Here is a 24042-nt window from a genome sequence, read left to right on the forward strand (position 1 = left end):
CAAACTCGTAATACCAGCGCTGTGGAAGTCCCATTGAAAAGGGACTTTTTAAAAAGTGCGGTAGTTACGTTGCGTGACAGCCAAAAAAGTGTGCGGTACAGCTATACCTACAAGACTCGTAATAGCAGCGGTAGTGGAAAAGAGCCATAACTATGCTTTTTCACTCATAACGCAAAACTCGTAATATAGACAAAAGTTATTTATGCATATTTTATATTCCAATGTTCCAATTCCAATGGAATGCAAAATATTAGCAGTAAAAACACAATAAAATATATAAAAAAATATTAAAATTCATTAAAAAATATTTTGTATGTTATATTTTATATATATATATATATAAATATATATATATATATATATATATATATATTTATTATGGCCCTTTCCAGTTTAAACCCTTATAAACTGAAAACTGATTGTGCAATGCTGAATGTGGACAGTGTCTGCTGTCCGCATTCAGCGATGTCTGTCGAACATGATACGCTGCAGCAGATAATGTCGGACAGACATTAGTAAATCGTCCCCTAGGTCTTCACTCACGCTAACTCAACGATCGCATTTGTTTGCTCTCGAGCATACCCATTTACTTTCAACTTGTAATTTGCACACTAATTGCGGTATTACTTATTATATCCTTCGCTAACACTAGTGTAAACCATGGGTCGCTACCCATTACTGGGTCACAACACCATGTTTACTGGGTAGTGACTTGTGTTTTATATGAGAGTGTGTGGTGTGTATGTTATGTGAGAGTGTATTTGTGTATGTGTTGTATGAGAAGGTGTATGGTGCATGTTGTATGATAGTGTCTGTGGTGTGTCTTGTATGAGAGTATTGGGTGTGTGTTGTATGATAATGTCTGTGGTGTGTGTTGTATGAGAGTATTGGGTGTGTGTTGTATGATAGTGTCTGTGGTGTGTGTTGTATGAGAGTATTGGGTGTGTGTTGTATGATAGTGTCTGTGGTGTGTGTTGTATGAGAGTATTGGGTGTGTGTTGTATGATAGTGTCTGTGGTGTGTGTTGTATGAGAGTATTGGGTGTGTGTTGTATGATAGTGTCTGTGGTGTGTGTTGTATGAGAGTATTGGGTGTGTGTTGTATGATAGTGTCTGTGGTGTGTGTTGTATGAGAGTATTTGGTGTGTGTTGTATGATAGTGTCTGTGGTGTGTGTTGTATGAGAGTATTGGGTGTGTGTTGTATGATAGTGTCTGTGGTGTGTGTTGTATGAGAGTATTGGGTGTGTGCTGTATGATAGTGTCTGTGGTGTGTGTTGTATGAGAGTATTGGGTGTGTGTTGTATGATAGTGTCTGTGGTGTGTGTTGTATGAGAGTATTGGGTGTGTGCTGTATGATAGTGTCTGTGGTGTGTGTTGTATGAGAGTATTGGGTGTGTGCTGTATGATAGTGTCTGTGGTGTGTGTTGTATGATAGTGTCTGTGGTGTGTGTTGTATGATAGTGTCTGTGGTGTGTGTTGTATGAGAGTATTGGGTGTGTGTTGTATGATAGTGTCTGTGGTGTGTGTTGTATGAGAGTATTGGGTGTGTCCTGTATGATAGTGTCTGTGGTGTGTGTTGTATGATAGTGTATGTGGTGTGTGTTGTATGATAGTGTCTGTGGTGTGTGTTGTATGAGAGGGTGTTTGCTGTATGAGACTAGAGTGTTGTGTGTGGCATGTAGTGTGTGTGTGTTGTATGAGAGGGTGTTTGCTGTATGAGACTAGAGTGTTGTGTGTGGCATGTGGTGTGTGTGTGTTGCATGAGTGTGTGTGTATTGTATGAGAGTGTGGTGCGTGTGTGTGTTATTACCTTTTACTACACTTTCAAGAATAAAGTACACACACATTTTAGTAACTTTGCCAAAAATTGCCACTATCTTGTATATTACTTCAGAAATTTTCAGACTAAGGGGCCCATTTATCAAGCTCCGTAAGGAGCTTGTGTGCCTGTGTTTCTGGCGAGTCTTCAGACTCGCTAGAAACACAAGTTATGAAGCAGCGGTCTAAAGACCGCTGCTCCATAACCCTGTCCGCCTGCTCTGATGAGGCGGACAGGAATCGCCACAGTTCAACCCGATCGAGTATGATCGGGTTGATTGACACCTCCCTGCTGGCTGCCCATTGGCCGCGAGTCTGCAGGGGGCGGCGTTGCACCATCAGCTCTTGTGAGCTGCTGGTGCAATGCTGAATACGGAGAGCGTATTGCTCTCCGCATTCAGCGATGTCTGTCGGACCTGATCCGCACTGTCGGATCAGGTCCGACAGACATTTGATAATTCGGCCTCCATGTATAAAAAATAGGGTCACGAATATACTGTATGTGGTGTTATTACACTAGGTCTTTGGAATTTTATTTTGAAGAACCCTGATCTAGACCATAGAGTGCTAAAGATGATCCTATGAGCCTGGCTAGATTTACTTTTTAACAAAGAAAATAAAGCAAATTTGATATGAGAAGATAATTGGAAAGTTGTTTACAATTGCATGTTCTATCTAAACCACTGGTTTTCAAACCTTTCCTCAGGCCTCCCCAACAGGCCAGGTTTTCAGGATTACCTTGGATGAGAGCAGGTAAAATAACCAGGTTTACTAATCAGCTGATTATTTTACCTGTACTCCAGTTCAGATGTCCTCAAAATGTGTCCTGTTAGTGAGGCCCGAGAACAGGTTTGAAAACCAGTGATTTAAACCATGAAAGTTACATTTTGACTCGTTCTGATACATTTATATCAAAACTTTGGAAAATGTAAGAGTTGCCAGCCACACAATTTTTATGAGCCAGGAAATTTGTATGCGTATATAGCAGGTAAAATATGCCAAAAAGTTAAGTACCAGGTGCAAAACCTGAGGGATAAAATAGTGAAATAGATTGATAACATAAAGTATTTATTGCATAGTATCTTGTAATGTTGCATGCAATGTCACATTATTATCTGGAGAACTTGACTTGCTGAATGCCTCTTGCAGGTAGAGACCAGTATACTATGCCTGTCCTTGAACTATTTTTAGTATCTGCAGAAGTAAAGTAGCCTGTGGTAAATAAACAAATTAAAGACGGCAGACTTAGGCATAATTTATTTTTAGATTCAAGTAATCTTCTATTTTAATGGCTTTGTCTATACTCACAAACCCTTTAGTGCCAGGATATTCATATAAAGACATTGTTGCTTGTTATAGTGAAGATAAAGTTACCTTGATGCTGTTTCAAAAATCCAATTCTGTGTTAAAAATGCATAGGACTTTAATTCATCATTTTGTTAAATATTGATTCTAAATCCAGTAATCTCACGTTTAATTACCTTTTTGCCGCTCTGTAAAATAAACTTGTATTTTTTTTTTTTAAGTCTGGGTCACGTTTTTTTAACAGCCAGTTGAAAATCTAGCCGTTAGGCGGCCGTGACCTTATGTCATCCGCCTACTTGTGGATATGCGCATGCGCTGCTGTCTAATTATTTAGCTGATAGTACACGCGTGTTCCCGTTTTGGGACAGGAAGTCAGTAGCTGTGCACTTTCAGTTGGTGCAAATGAACTTGCGCAGCAGTCCATGTGACTGAACGATAAGCATGACACCGAATTAGGCAGTAACTATAGCAACGGCTTTGCTGCTGCTCCCATAGATACTCAGATTTGCGCATGCACATTGACACTGCTCATCGTGAATGCGCTTATGAGATTACTGCATATCACATCAGGAAATAGAGGGTGGGAGGAGTTATCGTCAGAACGGTAGGGGAAAATATAGATAAAAATACAGGACAAATAATTATTTTTTTATAAAATTAAGTTAGTGATTAGCTTATTCATTCATGAAAGAGTGCATTGATATATTGTAATTGAATAAAGTTTACCTTCACTTTAATGTTCCACAAATGCAGATGTGAGACAACTTACTTTAAATTCAATATTGTGTGCAAGCTATATTAGCGCTCCGCTTTGTAACACTCCTCCCACTTAAAGGGACATAAATGGTTCAGACAGACCATGCAATTTTAGGAGACTTTTCTGTTTACTTTTGTTATCAAATCCTTTGTTTAAAAGCATACCTGGTAGCTCGCTAGTGATTGGTGGCTACTCACATATGCCTCTGGTCATTAGCTCACCAGATGTGCTCATCTAGGTCCCAGACAGTAATGCATTGCTGCTCTGGGCTGACTTTAACTATATGTTTAACCCATTTCCAAGGGTTAAATTCATAGTTAACGGCGAACAATAGTTTGCTCTAACACATTAGATCATTTTCTCTTTGCACTTGTATGTCCTGTAACTATTTCTTAGTCTAGAACAAGGCTATACAGTTTATCAATTTGTATTAGTATCAATTGTGTATGACAGCATGAAATGCTTTTTAAAATCTCTATAAACTGCATCTACTGTTCCACCCTAGGCTATTAATTCAGTTGCATAAACAAAGAAATAAACTTGATTGGTTTGACATGATCTCCCTGCAGAATACACGTGCTGTCTTTGATCTTAAAGTTGTTTGAAATTATTTAAGATACAAAATACTTTTCAAAACAGTTCAATTACTTTTCCCACTAATAAAGTCAAGCTCACCGGTTTTTATTTACCAGTGTTTCCTTTACTGTCTTCTGTTTTTTGTTTTTTTTAATGAAGTTCTATATAAGGTACCTTTGCATATAATTAATAAGAACTTTTCAGTCCTCAACAAAATATTTCTACAAGATGTAATGTTTTGAGAAAGTAAAAGAAAGATGGAAGAAAATTAAGAACAAGAGTGCTTGTGCAGTGCTGCTGACTGCATTTGCACGACCTGTAACCCCTCCCCCCACCGCTGAACAAATACTTTTGGGGTGATTTTACTCCACCGCCTCTGGGGTAGGGGAGAGGGTAGGAATCCACTGTCTTAAGACTGCTGCTTCTTTACTATTACCATAAGGGTTCCAAAGCTTTCTCTGCATCTTGATAATAGACTAATCTGCTTTGTAGATTGCTATACGTAAGGGTTTGTGTACATCAAATGTTTACTCATAGTCAGGGCCTTTTACACTTTACACTTTGTGTGATTATGATTTTACTTTTTTATTTTGTAATTTTGCACCTGACGTCATAGGGTTGCAAAATGTTTTGGCTTTTTATAAATATAAAATGATAATGACGATGAAAGATTATACTTTTAATCAGTTTGTTTCCAGTTACCATCATAGTCATGTGCAATACAGAATCTAGAAACAAGGAAATAGTGCCATTTTATGTTCGACGTAGCCTTTACATTTAATGCTAACATTGTCTAATCACAGGGTGGGGGGTGGTTTGAGGAATATAATTGTTGGTAGATAACAACTGTAGTCTCATGTGTTGTTCACCATATTTTCTCTGATTTACTTACCACCATTCTAAAGTGGTTTTAGACAAATGGTGGTCTTATGTTCCCAACTGGCTTCACACCCAGTTATCCTTCTCTCTTAAAAGAGGACTGTTTAATGAGAAGATATGTATAATGCAGGACTTCCTGTGCTGCTCTCCTTATGCTTGTCTGGAAAAGGCATCCAGATCCACGATCCTGTCAGATTGCTCATATGCTGTGCTGGTCAGGGAAGCAATTAATTTGAGTTTAGGATGTTAATCCAATAAACCCCTTGGCCATCCTGACACAATATTGTAAACTATACAGATACTGTTATGCTGCAGAAGCTTTATTATAAATAATGTATGTTTAATTATAATCTAGCTCTTATGTTAAAGAGTAGTTTCAGATTAGTATTTAAAACAAATATGATAATTATTACCCATTACCCATAATACCCAAATGTTTAAACACTTGAAAGTGATGCAGCATAGCTGTAAAAAGCTGACTAGAAAATATCACCTGAACATCTCTATGTAAAAAAGAAAGATATTTTACCTCAAAAGTTTCTCAGTAGCCACATCCCATTGTAAAGGACTTCTAAGCAACAAATCAGTATGTCTGTCCCGGGACAGCGGAAGGAGTGAACTTTCATGTTATTTCCCTATTTAGTGTAAGAAAGTTTACAATGAAATCTCATGAGATCACAGTAAAAGAGTTCATGACCTCAGCACTGTTGATGCTGATTGGTTGCTGTTCATTTCTTCATTTTTTTTTCACCTGCAGCTGAGCAGTAACTGAGTATAACTTTTTACACAGAACTTACTCTGCTGAGCTGAAAAAATAAAATATCTTCCCTTTTTACACAGAGATGCTTAGGTGATATTTTCCTTTCAGCTTTTTACAGTTATGCTGCATCAGTTTCAAAGGATTTAGCATATGAGTATTATGTCCCTTTAAATGCATCTTGTTTCACTGAGGACTGCAAACAAGTTCTCCCCCTGATTAAATAGAGAATAATCAGAGAAGAGGGTGTTTTATGAGGTAAATAGACTTCATGCTTGTGCTTTGTGGTTACACATTGTATATATGTTTTAGGGAGGGATTTGGCATCTTCTCCAGATGCCACAACAGGCCCTAAATCCTGTTGACTACCAATACTCTTCCTATTTCATGTTAACTGATGTTCATGCCTTTTCCTACAGTATCAGATCCGATACCTTTTTAAAGTATAAATAAACCTTTTGTCCACAAAATTGAAAAATAAGGAATATGAATAATGAAAACCACTGTTGATCATTACTCAAAAGAATCTAAAACTTGCACCCAGATACCAGAGATCACAATCATCTCACATTTTGCAAAATGTTCCTAATTTGTTAGATTTATGTTTATTTGGTGAAACTGGACACTGGCCAAAACGTCACCAGAAGTGCCAAGCACCACCAAGGAATTACCAAGTCCCATCCCCTGATTTCCCAGCAAAACTCTATCCTGCCACTGTCAAGACTATCAAGACTTGACTCCTCATATCCTCATGGTTCCAGGCTTAACATCTGTAATGTCAGGGACATGTAATAGTGTTTTACATACTGTAAAGCTATGTGGATTTGTTAGATTTCATGTTTTTATCTTCATTCTTTTCATGTGTTGTTGATTTTTTCTCTTTAATCATTTAATTGTTCAACCATTGTGTTCAAGTCCTGTAGAATATGTTTATAAACTGATCACAAGTGGATATACCTGTAATTTAAAGGATCATATTAACCAAATGCTGAATCACTAGAAACTGATTCAGCATTTTTGTAAAAAGATGACTAAAATATCACATGAACATCTCTGTTGAAGCAAAGTATTAACTCAGCATTAAATATGCCAGTTGGCTGTTTTTTTATTCACCACACAAATGACAATAAAAGAGTAGCTGGAGAATAGCTGCTCACAGAGCACTTATTCTGGTGAGCTAAAGATATTTTGAGGTAAAATATCTTCTTTTTTTACATTTATGTGATATTTTCAACTCTACCAAACAATCTGTAAGCATCTCCCAATATTGTTATACAACTAGGACATTGTTTGCAGTGTAATGTACACATTTATGCTCCCCCTCTTGGTGTCACATTTAACAATCTGCAAACATCCCCCAACATTTTTAAAAATGTAATCCATGATTGCCTGGAGGGGGAGGGGCCATGCTTATTTAGAGGTGGAGATTTGTGCAGTTAGAGAGGAGGAATTTGGGGTCTTGAGAGTCTGATGTATAATTTGGGCAATCTCAAGTTTCTTATAGAGAAACCAGGTCATAAATAGCAAAATGAGTTTGAGCAGAATAAATCTACCAATTCAGGATTGTTGTGTAAAGTAAGTGATGATAAAAGATTGTTTTGCAAGTTATATATCTCTTTTAGCTAACAAGGTGTATCTGTGTCAACCTCTGGTGACACCACTTGTGCTGGGATATATTTGAAAAAATAAACAGAAATGTGTCTACAACAATTCCTGTGCTATGCATTTATAAATATGACATTGAGGGCTGAAATTCCTGTCTTTTTTGGCAGTATGTATTATTACTCTCTCTATTTTCTCTGTTCTATAAAAAGTTATCTGTTATATAAATGGTCTGCACCACCTGTTTGTTAGATTCTCAGATAATTTAGCTTCCTTTCCCCATTGTTTGTACATTTTTTGATAATCAGGAGGCACTGTATATATTTCAAACTAAGAAAACAAAAATGTTTAGGAGCTTTTGTATTTATAGAGATAAATACAACATCATTATTACCATTAATAAATAATAATATCTGTATTTTTATGAATACATTTTTAGGAGCTGAGGCTTACTGGTAGGGATGGGTGAATGTGTTTATATTCAAATTTGAATGTTAGAACGAATGTTATTGTAGAAATTCGATTTACATAATCGAATGTTGATAAGAATGAATATTCTTAAATATTCTGTAATTGAATGCTATTTACAGTTTTTGAATGTCACTTTCGATTCGAATGTTCATAATTAGATTGAATGTCCACATTCAAAATTTCAAATGTAACATTCAATTTAGCAAATACTTTTCAGAAGTTCAATAGTTCATGTGGTAGGGAATTTAGTAAATTAAAACATAATAGATACAAATATATCAATTTGAATGTTTCTATATAGAATATTGCATAATTTGTATATTACATTTAAAGAAAGCATTAGAAATATTATTACATTAAACAAATGTTAGAATGTTTTACAAACATTTGAAATTCGATTTGAATGAACGAATGTGTTAAACTTTGTTTCATTTTTCGAATGTTTCGAAACATTCGCCCATCCCTACTTACAGGAAGATACGTGCAAACAGTGCCTGTTCCTTTATATTGTTAGAAGAAACTTTTAAGATTATTTCTTACATACATGCTGCATTAAAGGGAGCAGTAAAATTAAACATTAAAGGGACATGAAACCCAAACATTTTCTTTCGTGATTTAGGTAGAACATATAATTTTAAACAACTTTCCAGTTTACTTCTATTATCAAATTTGCTTCATTCTCTTTGTATCATTTGTTGAAGGAGCAGCAATTCACTACTGGTTTCTAACTGAACACATGGGTGAGCCAATAACAATCAGTATGTATATATGCAGCCACCAATCAGCAGTTAGAACCTAGGTTCTTTGCTGCTCTTGAGCTTACCTAGATAAACCTTTCAGCAAAGGATAACAAGAGAAGGAAGCAAATTAAATAATAGAAGTAAATTGAAAAGTTGTTTAAAATTGTATGCTCTGTCTAAATCTTGAATGTCTAATTATGACATTACTGTCCCTTTAATGATTCAGATAGAGCATGTAATGTTACACACATTTCTAATGTACTTTCATGATCAAATTTGCTTTGTTCTTTTGGCATCCTTTGTTGAAGAGGAGGCTTAGAGGAGTTTAGGATTGTGCATGCGTCTTTAGCCTTCTGTGGCAGTAGCATTTGGAACTATGTATAACCTTGCTATAAACATTGTTGAAAACACTGCTGCCAGATGACTAGTGACATGCACTCTTGAGGGCACCTAGGATTTCTATTTAACAACGGATACCAAGAGAACTAAACAAAAATGATAATAGAAGTAAATTGAAATGTTAATTAAAACTGCATGATTTGTCAACTCAATTTAAAGGGCCACTGAAGTCAAGTTTAAAGTTTCATGATTCAAATAAACTGTGCAATTAAAAAAACAACTTTCCAATATACTTCCATTTTCAAAACGTGCACTTTTTTTTATATGCACACTTTCTAAGACTCCAGCTCCTACTGAGCATGTGCAAGAGTGCACAGTATATAAATATATGAATTTTTGTGATTGGCTGATGGCTGTCACATGATACAGGGGCAAGAAAAACTGGATTAATTTTGAAAATCTGCCAGAAAATATTCTACTGTCATTTCAAATTGAAAGTAAGTTCTATTGCTTTGTCTGTTTATTGTCTATTTGCCAATTATTAAATTCTATTGTATTTAGTCAGTCATTTAAAGGGACATGAAACCCCCATTTTTTCTTTCATGATTTGTAAAGCATGCAATTGTAAATATTTTTCTAATTTGCTTCTATTATAAATGTTGCTTTATTTGCTTGGTGTCCTTTCTTGAATGAGCAGCAATGCTCTACTGGGAATTAGCTGAACCCATTGGTAAGCCAGTAACAAGAGGCATATGTGTGCAGACACCAATCAGCAGCTGGCTCCCAGCTCCTAAGCTAGATATGCTTTTCAGCAAAGAATACAAAGAGAATGAAGCAAATTAGATTAAAAAAAAAAAGTAAATTGGAATTGTGGTTTAAATCATGAAAGACAAAATTTGTGTTTCATGTCTCTTTAAAGGGACAGTCAAGTCAAAAAGAAACTTTGATTATTCAGATAGAGCAGTGTTTTTCAACCAGTGTGCCGTGGCACACTAGTGTGCCGTGAGAGATCCTCAGGTGTGCCACGGCAGACTGACAACAAACAGTGTAACATATTTTTTAAACTTTGCTTGTTTTTTTACTCCCAGTGCAGGGGGTAGTTTGTAGGAGGCATGGCATAACAGCACAATACATACAGTATGTGTGTGTTTGTGTGTATGTGTATATATATATATATGCTGTATTAGGCTACAATGTGTGATTTTTAAAAAAATTTGGGATGGTGGTGTGCCACAGGATTTTTTAATGTAAAAAAGTGTGCCACGGCAAAAAAAAGGTTAAAATCACTGAGACAGAGCATGCAATTTCAAACAACTTTCTAATTTACTTCTATTAACAAAATGTGCACAGTCTTTTTATACTTAAACTTTCTGAGTCACCAGCTCCTACTGAGCATGTGCAAGAATTCACAGAACAAGCATGTATGCATTTGTGATTGGCTGATGACTGTCACATGGTACAGGGGGAGTAGAAATAGACACAACTTTTAAAATTGTCAGATCTACTGCTCATTTGAAGTTCAGACTAATTGCTATTGCATTGTCTTGTTATCTTGCATTTGTTGAGTATGCAAATCTACTGTGTTGACTGCTTTTTTAAGTGTAATTTATTTATTTATTTTAGTCTATTTAATCCATTTTGCAATCCTTCGCTGTACCTGGTATCACAAATACAAGCTTGATCGCGGTACATGGGTTCTGTTAAGAGCAGGGAATTTTAGCTATTTCTGTGTCCTTGACCTCTGTGTATATTTTTTCCTGAAATGTAAACGGTGCCCGTAGCATTCTGAGTATTAACAATGCCTTAAAGTCTTGAACTGCTTAACATAGAACCAATACAATAGACAATACTTAAGATCCCCACTGATTTACAGTAATTCACCTTCTTGCTTTAACAGAGCCCTTCAGATTTAGAGATGAGTAAGATGCAACTTCTGATGCCTCATCGCCTCTCAGTGGATTATCCGGATCAGCCGTTTCAGAGACAGAGAGCCGTCAGCGCAGTCAGTATCCTCACGGATGCCATTGAAGGTAAAACAACGCTTTGTAACAAAACACTAACAATATACAGGATGACATGGTGCCGGCAGGTGGGAACTGGTTTACAGTAACATTATCGCAGCAAAGCATTGAGTTACATAATATTTGTGTTGTCTTTGTCTCAATAAAGATATTTAGTTCAGATTTACAATGAGCCGCTCACTCCCTTATGCAGAAGCGTTTTCAGTATTGTCAGTTGTTTTATTGTTCCTTTTCTCTATCTAAAATAAAGTAGTTATTTATTTACAATTAAATGGAAAAGGTCAAAGTTAAAACTTTTTATGGTTCAGATAGATCATGCAATTTTAAGAGATTTTTAAATTGTATAGTTTGTTGAAAAAGCCTACCTAGATATGCTAAGGAGCAGGAATGGGAGCAAGATAGGTATTGGTGGCTATGCATATATGTCTTTTGTCATTGGCTCAGCAGATGTGTTCAGCTATGGTCCCAGCAGTTCAGCTCCACAGCTGATCATATGTTCCTAGATGATAAAAATATTGTGTTTATGTTTAATGATTTTTTTTTTTAAATTATGTGTTTGTTTTACAAGCTGTAACCCCAATTATTTTCTTTATGCACACAAGTGGCTAGAGTTTTGCGTTAGGCTTAAAAAGCTGCGTTGGCCGGTGCTAATGCGGTTTTTTTTAACGCCACGCTGGGTATTACGAGTCTTGCAGGTACAGGTCTACCGCTACTCTTTTTGGCCAGACTTGGAAATACCGCAAATCCACTTACGTAATTGCGTATCCTATTTTTTCAATGGGACTTGCATAGCGCGGTATTACAAGTCTGACAAAAAGTGAGCGGTACACCCTCACCTGTCAAGACTAGTACCGCATTTTAACAGTCCCAGTAGTTAAGAGTTTTATGGTATAAACGCGTAGCATAAAAACTCTTAAATAAAGTGCTTAAGAAGTACACTAACACCCATAAAACTACATACTTAACCCCTAAACCGAGCCCCCCCCCCCCACATCGCAAACACTAAAATTAAATTTTTAACACCTAATCTGCCGAACCGGACATCACCCGCCATATAATAATATATTAACCCCTAAACTGCCGCACTCCCGCCTCGCTACTCCATTAGTTAAATATTATTAACCCCCTAATCTGACGTCCCAAACATTGCTGACACCTACATACATTTATTAACCCTCTAATCATGCCGCCCCAACATCGCCGCACTATATTAAAGTTATTAACCCCTAAATCTAAGATCTAACCCTAACCCCACCCTAACGTAAATATAATTACAATAAATCAAAATAAAATTCCTATAATTAACTAAATTATTCCTATTTAAAACCTAATACTTACCTATAAAATAAACACTAAGCTAGCTACAATATAACTAAATAGTTGAACATTGTATCTAGCTTAGGGTTTATTTTTATTTTACAGGCAAGTTTGTATTTATTTTAACTAGGTACAATAGTTATTAAATAGTTATTAACTATTTAATAACTACCTAGCTAAAATAAAGAACAAAAGTACCTGTAAAATAAAACCTAACCTAAGTTACAATTACACCTAAACACTACACTATAAATAAATTAATTCCCTAAATTAAATACAATTAAATACAATTAAATAAAATTAGCTAAAGTACAAAAACAAACATACACTAAATTACAGAAAATAATAAACAAATTACAGATTTTTAAACTAATTACACCTAATCTAATCCCCCTAACATAATAAAAAAGCCCCCCCCCCAAAATAAAAAAAGCCCTACCCTACACTAAATTACAAATAGCCCTTAAAATGGCCTTTTGCGGGGCATTGCCACAAAGTAATCAGCTCTTTTACCTGTAAAAAAATTACAAATCCCCCCCAACATTAAACCCACCACCCACACAACCAACCCTACTCTAAAACCCCACCCAATACCCCCTTAAAAAAAAAAACTAACACCTAACTCCTTGAAGATCACCTTACCGGGAGATGTCTTCATCCAACCGGGCCGAAGTCCTCAACGAAGCCGGGAGAAGTCTTCATCCAAGCTGGGCGAAGTGGTCCTCCAGACGGGCAGAAGTCTTCATCCAGACGGCATCTTCTATCTTCATCCATCCGGCGTGGAGCAGGTCCATCTTCAAGACATCCGACGCGGAGCATCCTCTTCATCGAGGCTAACACAGAATGAAGGTACCTTTAAGTGACGTCATCCAAGATGGCGTCCCTTCAATTCCGATTGGCTGACTAGAATTCTATCATCCAATCGGAATTTAAGGTAGAAAAAACTCCTATTGGCTGATGCAATCAACCAATAGGATTGAAGTTCAATCCTATTGGCTGATCCAATCAGCCAATAGGATTGAGCTCACATTCTATTGGCTCGATTGGATCAGCCAATAGGTTTGAAACTTCAATCCTATTGGCTGATTGCATCAGCCAATAGGATTTTTTTCTACCTTAATTCCGATTGGATCGATAGAATTCTATCAGCAATAGGAATTGAAGGGAACATATCTTGGATCCAATCAGCCAATAGGATTGAGCTCGCATTCTATTGGCTGATTGCATCAGCCAATAGGATTTTTTTCTACCTTAATTCCGATTGGATGATAGATTCTATCAGCCAATCGGAATTGAAGGGACGCCATCTTGGATGACATCACTTAAAGGTACCTTCATTCTGTGTTAGCCGTCGGATGAAGAGGATCGCTCCGCGTTGGATGTCTTGAAGATGGACCCGCTCCGCGCCCGGATGAATTGAAGATAGAAGATGCCGTCTGGATGAAGACTTTCTGCCCCGTCTGGAGGACCACTTCGCCCGGCTTGGATGAAGACTCTCCTCCAGCTTCGTTGAGGACTTCGGCCCAGTTGGATGAAGACTTTCATCCGAAGTAAGGTGATCTTCAAGGGGTTAGTGCTTTAGGTTTTTTTAAGGGGGGTATTGGGGTGGGTTTTAGAGTAGGGTTGGCTTGTGTGGGTTGTGGGTTTTAATGTTTGGGGGGGGATTTGTAATTTTTTCTTGCAGGTAAAAGAGCTGATTACTATTGGACCGGCAATGCCCGCAAAACGGCCCCTTCTTAAGGGCTATTTGTAATTTAGTGTAGGGTAGGGCTTTTTTATATTGGGGGGGGCTTTTTTATTTTGTTAGGGGGATATAGATTAGGTGTAATTAGTTTAAAAATCTTGTAATTTGTTTATTATTTTCCTTGTAATTTAGTATTTGTTTGTTTCTGTAACTTTAGATAATTTTATTTAATTGCTCATTTAATTTAGGGAAATAATTTAATTACTAGTGTAAGTGGGTTAGGCTGTAATTGTAACTTAGGTTAGGTTTTATCTTTACAGGTAACTTTGTATTTATTTTAGCTCAGGTAGTTATTAAATAGTTAATAACTATTTAATACTATTCTACCTAGTTAAAATAAAATACCAAACTTGCCTGTAAAATAAAAATAAATCCCTTATCTAGCTACAATGTAACCATTAGTTATCATTGTAGCTAGCTTGGGTTTATTTTATAGGTAACTATTTAGTTTTAAATAGGAATTATTTAGTTAATGATAGGAATTTTGATTTAGATTTCTTTTAATATATTTAAAGTTAGTGGGTGTTAGGGTTAGGGTTAGACTTAGGTTTAGGGGTTTATACATTTAGTATAGTGGCAGGCAACGTCTGGGGACGGCTCGATTAGGTGTTAATAAATGTAGGTAGGTGGCGGCAATGTTAGGGCCGGGAGATTAGGGGTTAATAATATCTTAACTATGTTTGCGATGCCGGGGAGAGCGCGGCGGTTTAGGGGTTAATATGTTTATTATAGTGGCGTGGCGACATTGGGGGCGGCAGATTAGGGGTTAATTAAATATTATCTAGGTGTCGGCGATGTTGGGGGCAGCAGAATAGGGGTTCTATAAGTATAATGTAGGTGGTGCGGTGTCGGAGCAGCAGATTAGGGGTTAATAATATAATGTAGGTGCTTGGCGATGTCGGGGACGGCAGATTAGGGGTTAATAAGTGTAAGATTAGGGGTGTTTAGACTCAGGGTTCATGTTAGGGTGTTAGGTGTAAACATAAATTTTATTTCCCCATAGGAATCAATGGGGCCTGCATTAAGGAGTTTTTACACTGCTTTTTTGAGGTGTTAGACTTTTTTTCAGCCGGCAATTTTGCTCAAGCTCACTTCTTGTCTGGTTTGTAAAAACTTGTAATACCAGCGCTGTCCTGTAGTGAGCGGGTGAGCATAAACTGCTCATAGCACCGCACAGCCTCTAACGCTAAAACTCGTAATCTAGGTGAAGATATTTAGATGATGTAAGCTGCGGTTGCCATAACATGTGGTATCTACAGACACAACAATAACATTTTTACAAACTTTTATTCTAAACCTAAATTAATACCTCAGTTTTATTATGTATGTTTTCTTAAGTGGAAAAAAACCTAAAGTGTTCTATCATGCATATGGAAGGTTATATTTAAAAGGGACAGTATACACTCATTTTCATTTAGCTGCATCGCTAATAGACACTACATATAAAGAATAATATGCACAAATACTGATATAGAAATCCAATTTAACACCTTTAAAAAACTTAATTAGAAGCTCCCAATTTAGCTTCTGTTGATGAGGTTAGCCTTGAACACCAGCTGAAAGGTGAGAGCAGCCCCCCCCCCGCATATGAAAAGATCTATAATACAGAAACAGTCTGTAGACATCAGTATACATCTAAAACATTGGGGCTTGGTTAGGAAACTGAAAATCAGCATAATGTTATTTAAAAATAAGCAAAACAATACATTTTTACAAAAACACTTCCAGATGGGCTATATAAATGAATCATCTCCAAAAAATGTATGCAAAGAAAAATCTAGTGTACAAAATCTAGTGTACAATGTCCCTTTAAATATGTTAGAAATATATTTATTTTTTTTTGCATGAAAAAGGTTAAAGCTGTTTATTTTAATTTTCAAGCTAACAGGACATGCCTCTGTACCTTAAAGAAACGGCTAGATTTAAAATTCTGCGTTAGCCGTCAAAAGCAGCGTTAATGGGTCCTAACGCTGGTTTTGGTTGGCCGCTGGTATTTAGAGTCGTGTAGGTAAGGGTCTAATGCTCACTTTCCAGCCGAGACTTTTCCATACCGTAAATCCCCTTACGTCAATTGCGTATCCTATCTTTTCAATGGGATCTTCCTAACGCTGGTATTTAGAGTCTTGGCTGAAGTGAGCAGTAGACCCTCTACCGACAAGACTCCAGCCGCAGAAAAAAGTCAGTAGTTAAGAGCTTTCTGGGCTAACGCCGGTTTATAAAGCTCTTAACTACTGTGCTCTAAAGTACACTAACACCCATAAACTACCTATGTACCCCTAAACCGAGGTCCCCCCACATCGTTGCCTCTATAGTAAATATTTTTAACTCCTAATCTGCCGACCGCACACCGCCGTCACCTACATTATCCCTATGAACCCCTAATCTGCTGCCCCTAACATCGCCGACCCCTATATTATATTTATTAACCCCTAAATTGCCCCCCCCAACGTCGCCGCTACCTTACCTACACTTATTAACCCCAAATCTGCCGACCGGACCTCGCCGCTAATCTAATAAAGTTATTAACCCCTAAACCGCCGCACTCCCGGTTTATTAACCCCTAATCTGCCCTCCCTAACATCGCCGCCACCTAACTTCAAGTATTAACTCCTAATCTGCCGACCGGACCTCGCCGCTACTATAATAAATGTATTAACCCCTAAAGCTAAGTCTAACCCTAACCCTAACACCCCCCCTAAATTAAATATAATTTTAATCTAACGAAATAAATTAAATATTATTAACTAAAGTATTCCTATTTAAATCTAAATACTTGCCTGTAAAATAAACCCTAATATAGCTACAATATAACGAATAATTATATTGTAGCTATTTTAGAATTTATATTTATTTTACAGGCAACTTTGTATTTATTTTAACTATGTACAATAGCTATTAAATAGTTATTTACTATTTAATAGCTACCTAGTTAAAATAATTACAAAATTACCTGTAAAATAAATCCTAACCTAAGTTACAATTAAACCTAACACTACACTATCAATAAATAAATTAAATAAATTAACTACAAGTACCTACAATTACCTACAATTAAATAAACTAAACTAAATTACAAAAAAACAAACACTAAATTACAAAAAATAAAAAAAGATTACAAGAATTTTAAGCTAATTACACCTACTCTAAGCCCCCTAATAAAATAACAAAGCCCCCCAAAATAATAAAGGTCCCTACCCTATTCTAAATTAAAAAGTAACCAGCTCTTTTACCAGCCCTTAAATGGGCTTTTTGCGGGGCATGCCCCAAAGTAAACAGCTCTTTTGCCTGTAAAATAAAACACAATACTACCCCCAACATTACAACCCACCACCCACATACCCCTACTCTAACCCAAACCCCCCTTAAATAAACCTAACACTACCCCCCTGAAGATCTCCCTACCTTGAGTCGTGTTCACCCAGCCGGGCACCGATGGACCAAAAGAGGACATCCGGAGCGGCAGAAGTCTTAATCCTATCTGGGCAGAAGAGGACATCCGGACCGGCAGACATCTTCATCCAAGCGGCATCTTCTATCTTCATCCATCCGACGAGGAGCAGCTCCATCTTCAAGACCTCCGGCGCGGAACATCATCTTCCTTCCGACGACTACCGACGAATGAAGGTTCCTTTAAGTGACGTCATCCAATATGGCGTCCCTCGAATTCCGATTGGCTGATAGGATTCTATCAGCCAATCGGAATTAAGGTAGGAAAAATCTGATTGGCTGATTGAATCAGCCAATCAGATTCAAGTTCAATCGGATTGGCTGATCCAATCAGCCAATCAGATTGAGCTTGCATTCTATTGGCTGTTCCGATCAGAGTTTTGTCGGTAAAGACCCGCGTAGCTAACGCCGCTTTTTTCCCAACGCACCCATTTAGAGTTGTCTGAGGGGCTGCGTTAGGCTCCAAAAAGAGTGCGTTGAGCCTAATGTACCGTCACTTCAACCCTCAATACCAGCGCTGCTTACGGTAGCAGTAAGCAGCTAAAACGTGCTTGTGCACGATTCCCCCATAGGAAACAATGGGGCAGTTTGGGCTGAAAAATAACCTAACACCTGCAAAAAAGCAGCGTTCAGCTCCTAACGCAGCCCCATTGTTTGCTATGGGGAAACACTTTCTAAGTCTGCACCTAACACCCTAACATGAACCATGAGTCTAAACACCCCTAACCTTACACGACTCAAGGTAGGGAGATCTTCAGGGGGTAGTGTTAGGTTTATTTAAGGGGGGTTTGGGTTAGAGTAGGGGTATGTGGGTGGTGGGTTGTAATGTTGGGGGGTGGTATTGTGTTTTTTTTTACAGGCAAAAGAGCTGTTTACTTTGGGGCATGCCCCGCAAAAAGCCCTTTTAAGGGCTGGTAAAAGAGCTGGTTACTTTTTAATTTAGAATAGGGTAGGGACCTTTATTATTTTGGGGGGCTTTGTTATTTTATTAGGGGGCTTAGAGTAGGTGTAATTAGCTTAAAAGTCTTGTAATCTTTTTTTATTTTTTGTAATTTAGTGTTGTTGTTTTTTTGTAGTTTAGTTTATTTAATTGTAGGTAATTGTAGGTACTTGTAGTTAATTGATTTAATTTATTTATTGATAGTGTAGTGATAGGTTTAATTGTAACTTACGTTAGAATTTATTTTACAGGTAATTTTGTAATTATTTTAACTAGGTAGCTATTAAATAGTAAATAACTATTTAATAGCTATTGTACCTAGTTAAAATAAATACAAAGTTGCCTGTAAAATAAATATAAATCCTAAAATAGCTACAATATAATTATTAGTTATATTGTAGCTATATTAGGGTTTATTTTACAGGTAAGTATTTAGTTTTAAATAGGAATACTTTAGTTAATAATATTTAATTTATTTCGTTAGATTAAAATTATATTTAATTTAGGGGGGTGTTAGGGTTAGACTTAGCTTTAGGGGTTAATACATTTATTATAGTAGCGGCGAGGTCCGGTCGGCAGATTAGGGGTTAATACTTGAAGTTAGGTGGCGGCGATGTTAGGGAGGGCAGATTAGGGGTTAATACTATTTATTATAGGGTTTGCGAGGCGGGAGTGCGGCGGTTTAGGGGTTAATAACTTTAAAGTAGCGGCGAGGTCCGGTCAGCAGATTTGGGGTTAATAAGTGTAAGTAAGGTAGCGGTGACGTTGGGGGGGGGCAGATTAAGGGTTAATAAATATAATATAGGGGTCGGCGATGTTAGGGGCAGCAGATTAGGGGTACATAGGTATAATGTAGGTTGCGGCGGTGTACGGAGCGGCAGATTAGGGGTTAATAATATAATGCAGGTGTCAGCGATAGCTGGGGAGGCAGATTAGGGGTTAATAAGTGTAAGGTTAGGGGTGTTTAGACTCATGGTTCATGTTAGGGTGGTAGGTGCAGACTTAGAAAGTGTTTCCCCATAGCAAACAATGGGGCTGCGTTTTGCAGGTGTTAGGTTATTTTTCAGCCCAAACTGCCTTATTGTTTCCTATGGGGGAATTGTGTACAAGCACATTCTAGCTGCTTACTGCTACCGTAAGCAGCGCTGGTATTGAGGGTTGAAGTGGCGGTACATTAGGCTCAATGCACTCTTTTTGGAGCCTAACGCAGCCCCTCAGACAACTCTAAATGGGTGCGTTGGGAAAAAAAGCGGCGTTAGCTACGCGCGTCTTTACCGACAAAACTCTAAATCTAGCCGAAATTTTTTTCCAATAGAGGATACATTTTTAAAAACTTTCCACTGTACTTCTATTGTCAAATGTACTTAGTTATCTTGATAGTCTTTGTTGAAAAGCAGGTAGGAAGGCTCAGGAGTGTGCACGTGTCTGAAGCACTTTATGACAGCAAGAGTACTTTTTACAGTTATATATTGGCAAGAGCACTAGATGGCAGTGGTGTTTGAATGCTACCTACCTAGATATGCTATTCAGCAAAGAATACCATAAGAGCAAAGCAAATTTGATCATTTAATTAATTTGAAAACATTTTAAACATGTTATGCTCTGTGTGAATTAAGAAAAAAAAGGTTTTCGGTTTCATGCCTCACTGCTTTATTGGCAGACCATGACAAATCATACAGGAACACATCCGTTTTTCAAAAGAAAAAGAAAGTAATATTATGAAATTGTTTTTTTTTACATGACCCTTTACATTGGGTTTCTGGACACATGCGCCAGAAGCTTTGTAAAGGGGACTCAAGTAGAATTAGCACAATATGTTTGCATGAATCAAAATGTTACAGTATACTATTAAGTGAGTCAAGTCCTTGGCATTTGTAGGAAGCTGCTCTGTTCTGAGGGACTAAAGTGTGACTGTTATCTTGCAGTATGTTCAGACACAGGGACATTTTTCCTTGAATTAAAGTAGTCAGGATGTGCAGAAATGCTTCACTCTGAGTGTACTGTCACAGTGACTCACTAGTAATTGGGCAGTTTACGTGAAGAAGTCTTAAGTGTAGAACAGCAGTGATTGGCGTTGCTATTTTTTCTTGTAGTGGTTAAACCTAGATAAGACAGTGCATTTATTATTATTTCATAAACCACAATACTGTGTGACCTTCAGAGTAATTTTCATCAAAAGGACCCTTCACTTTTGTGAATAGTAAATTAGACATGAAAATAAATATATCTTCAGTTCTCATATTGTCTTCCATCTCTGGTTATATTTAGATATGATGACTGCTGATTTCCTTGCTGATGGTCCCTGATATAGTAATCTAAATGACCAGGTTTAAAAACTAAATTGGAGTGGAAGTATTTAGTGGAGCCTCTTTTATATCATTATACACATAAGGGGAGATCGCTGTCTCTCCTCTTACTTTTTTGTCTCTCTTTTAGGTTATTTATGTTCACTTTCTCCATCCCTCCTCTATTATTCTCTCTTATTTGCCAACTATATATATATATATATATATATATATATATATATATATATATATATATATATAGAGCATAGTCCAAACGAATGCACTCACCAATCCTGAATATTGAGTACCGGGGTGCTGTATAGAAAATAACCAGGTTAGAATCCATTCATCCAGAACATAAGCACTGCATTTACCGGATTTTCATTGAATAAAATGTCCTTTATTAATACAAAGATATATTTTTTTTATCTTTGTATTAATAAGGACATTTTATTCAATGAAAATCCGGTGAGTGCAGTGCTTCTGGATGAATGAATTCTAACATATATATATATATATATATATATATATATATAAATATATATATATATATATATATATATATATAGACAGAGAGAGGTATCTTATTGCTGCGGTATTAGATAGTCTGCTGCACCTGCTACTGATGGATGCTAATCACTGTGAGGACTGAGGAGCATTGGAACAGCCGCCCGCCTTTATGCTGCTTACTAGCAACTTAGGCATTGTCAATAAAGCTGCCACGCTCACCAGGGCCAGTGTTGCTATGCACTGTGGCTTGAAAGTTGCTAGTAAGCAGCGTAAAGGCGGGCGGCTGTTCCAATGCTCCTCTGACTAAGAGCTGCAGCTGCTTGAGGCCGGCCAGACAATCCCAGATAGAGCGTCCGCTGACTCGCAGGGGATATGTAGGGACCGTGGCCACTTCCAAAACTTTTTAGCACAATATTCCACCTACCACCTGATTTAAAAAAAAGTTACTTCAAATGTCATGGGCTTATTTAGAAGCGCGGGCGTGGAGCTACAGCTCCAATAGCCTCTACGCTAATCTGGGCCTGCAACCAGCCCCAGCCCACCGGGCATTTGCCTGGTACTATACAAAAGTATTAAAATGATATAAAACTACCTTTAGGTTACATGTATAAGCTGTATAATGACATGTAAATATTGCTTAAATGACACTTGGTTCCATCCCCTCTCCAAGCTGTACCATTTTACAGATGCAAATATTCCCAAATCTAAACTATTCCGATAATGGGGTTTCTACCTGTATTTATACACATAGGGGTAGATTTATCATGCAGCGGATACTGCAATCCACCCCCGATGTTTCCAGATCGCTGGAAACAAGAGGTGGCGGACTGCAATCATCCCGATCAGAAATTGTTGTGGAATGTTAATTTAGCATTTAGCGATGTCGGGCGGACATGATCCGCTACAGCGGATCATGTCCGTCTGACATTAAATATCAATAAAGAGCATATATATATATCTATACTATAATTGTGTTTGTAATGTCCGTCGCCGCGGGCAGTTGCGCACGCATCCTCAAAGTAATGTTGGATGCGCGCGCAGCCGCCTCGCGGCGACAGACAGCTTCAGGAGCTACAACTCCCAGCTGTAACATAACAGCTGAGAGCTGGAGCTTCTGAAGCTTCAGGCATCTGCCGCATATGGAGCGTGATTGGTGCTCTGCCTCCATATGAGGCCAGATGCCTGATCGTTACAGACGGTAACACTGTGTGTGTCACCGTCTGTAACGATCTTCTGCTGGTGCTGGTGGGAGGTGTGGGCGGGTGGCGGGTGGGCGGCTCAGCAGGGAAGGGGAGGCAGTGGGAGTGCCCCAATTTAAAAAAAAAGGACAGGGTGAGAGAGACCAAAATAGAAGGGGGGAGAGAGCAAAAGAGAGGGGAGAGGGAGATCAAAAGAGAGATGGGAGAGGGAGAGCAAAAGAGAGAGGAGAGAGAGAGAGAGCAAATGAGAGCTGGAGAGAGAGCAAAAGAGAAGGGAGAGAGAGAGCAAAAGAGAGGGGAGAGAGAGAGCAAGAGAGAGGGTTGAGAGAGAGCAAAAGAGAGGGGGGAGAGAGAGCAAAAGAGAGGGGGGGAGAGAGCAAATGAGAGGGGAGAGAGAGAGAGAGCAAAAGAGAGGGGGAGAGAGAGCAAATGAGAGGGGAGAGAGAGAGCAAATGAGGGGGCAGAGAGAGAGAGCAAATGAGAGGGGGGAGGGAGAGCAAAAGAGAGGGGGGGAGAGAGCAAAATAGAGGGGGGAGAGGGAGAGCAAAAGAGAGGGGGGAGAGAGCAAAAGAGAGGGGGAGAGAGAGAGAGCAAAAGAGAGGGTGGAGAAAGCAAAAGAGAGGAGGAAAGAGCGCAAAAGAGAGGGGGGGGGAGAGAGAGCAAAAGAGAGGGGGAGAGAGAGAGCAAATGAGAGCTGGAGAGAGAGCAAAAGAGAGGGGAGAGAGAGCAAAAGAGAGGGGAGAGCAAAAGAGAGGGGAGAGAGAGAGTAAATGAGAGGGGAGAGAGAGCAAAAGAGAGGGGGGAGAGAGAGCAAAAAAGAGGGGAAATGAAGAGCAAAAGAGACGGGGGAGAGAGAGAGCAAAAGAGAGGGGGGAGAGAGAGTAAAAGAGAGGGGAGATGGAAAGCAAACGAGAGGGGGAGAGAGAGCAAAAGAGAGGGGGGAGAGAGAGCAAAAGAGAGGGGGGAGAGAGAGCAAAAGAGAGGGGGGAGAGAGAGCAAAAGAGAGGGGGGAGAGAGAGCAAAAGAGAGGGGAGAGAGAGAGCAAATGAGAGGGGAGAGAGAGCAAATGAGAGGGGGGAGGGAGAACAAAAGAGAGGGGAGAGCAAAAGAGAGGGGGAGAGAGCAAAAGAGAGGGAGAGCAAAAGAGAGGGGGGAGAGAGCAAAAGAAAGGGGGTGAGAGAGAGCAAAAGAGAGGGGGGAGAGAGAGTAAAAGAAAGGGGAGAGGGAAAGCAAATGAGAGGGGGAGAGAGAGCAAACGAGAGGGGGGAGAGAGAGCAAAGAGAGGGGGGAGAGAGAGCAAAAGAGAGGGGGGAGAGAGAGCAAAAGAGAGGGGGA

At 38.4% G+C, this 24042-nt stretch overlaps 1 protein-coding gene across 1 annotated transcript in view; it reads left to right on the plus strand.

Moving 5' to 3' along the window:
- LOC128660139 (sodium channel protein type 4 subunit alpha-like) overlaps positions 1–24042 on the plus strand; it is a 659663-nt gene that overhangs the window by 334604 nt on the left and 301017 nt on the right. The window contains 1 exon segment of the mRNA XM_053713786.1: positions 11142–11274. Within this exon segment, the coding sequence (XP_053569761.1) occupies positions 11142–11274 (133 nt within the window).

Source organism: Bombina bombina, chromosome 5, assembly GCF_027579735.1.
Source record: "Bombina bombina isolate aBomBom1 chromosome 5, aBomBom1.pri, whole genome shotgun sequence".
In the NCBI taxonomy this organism is placed as follows: Eukaryota; Metazoa; Chordata; class Amphibia; order Anura; family Bombinatoridae; genus Bombina; species Bombina bombina.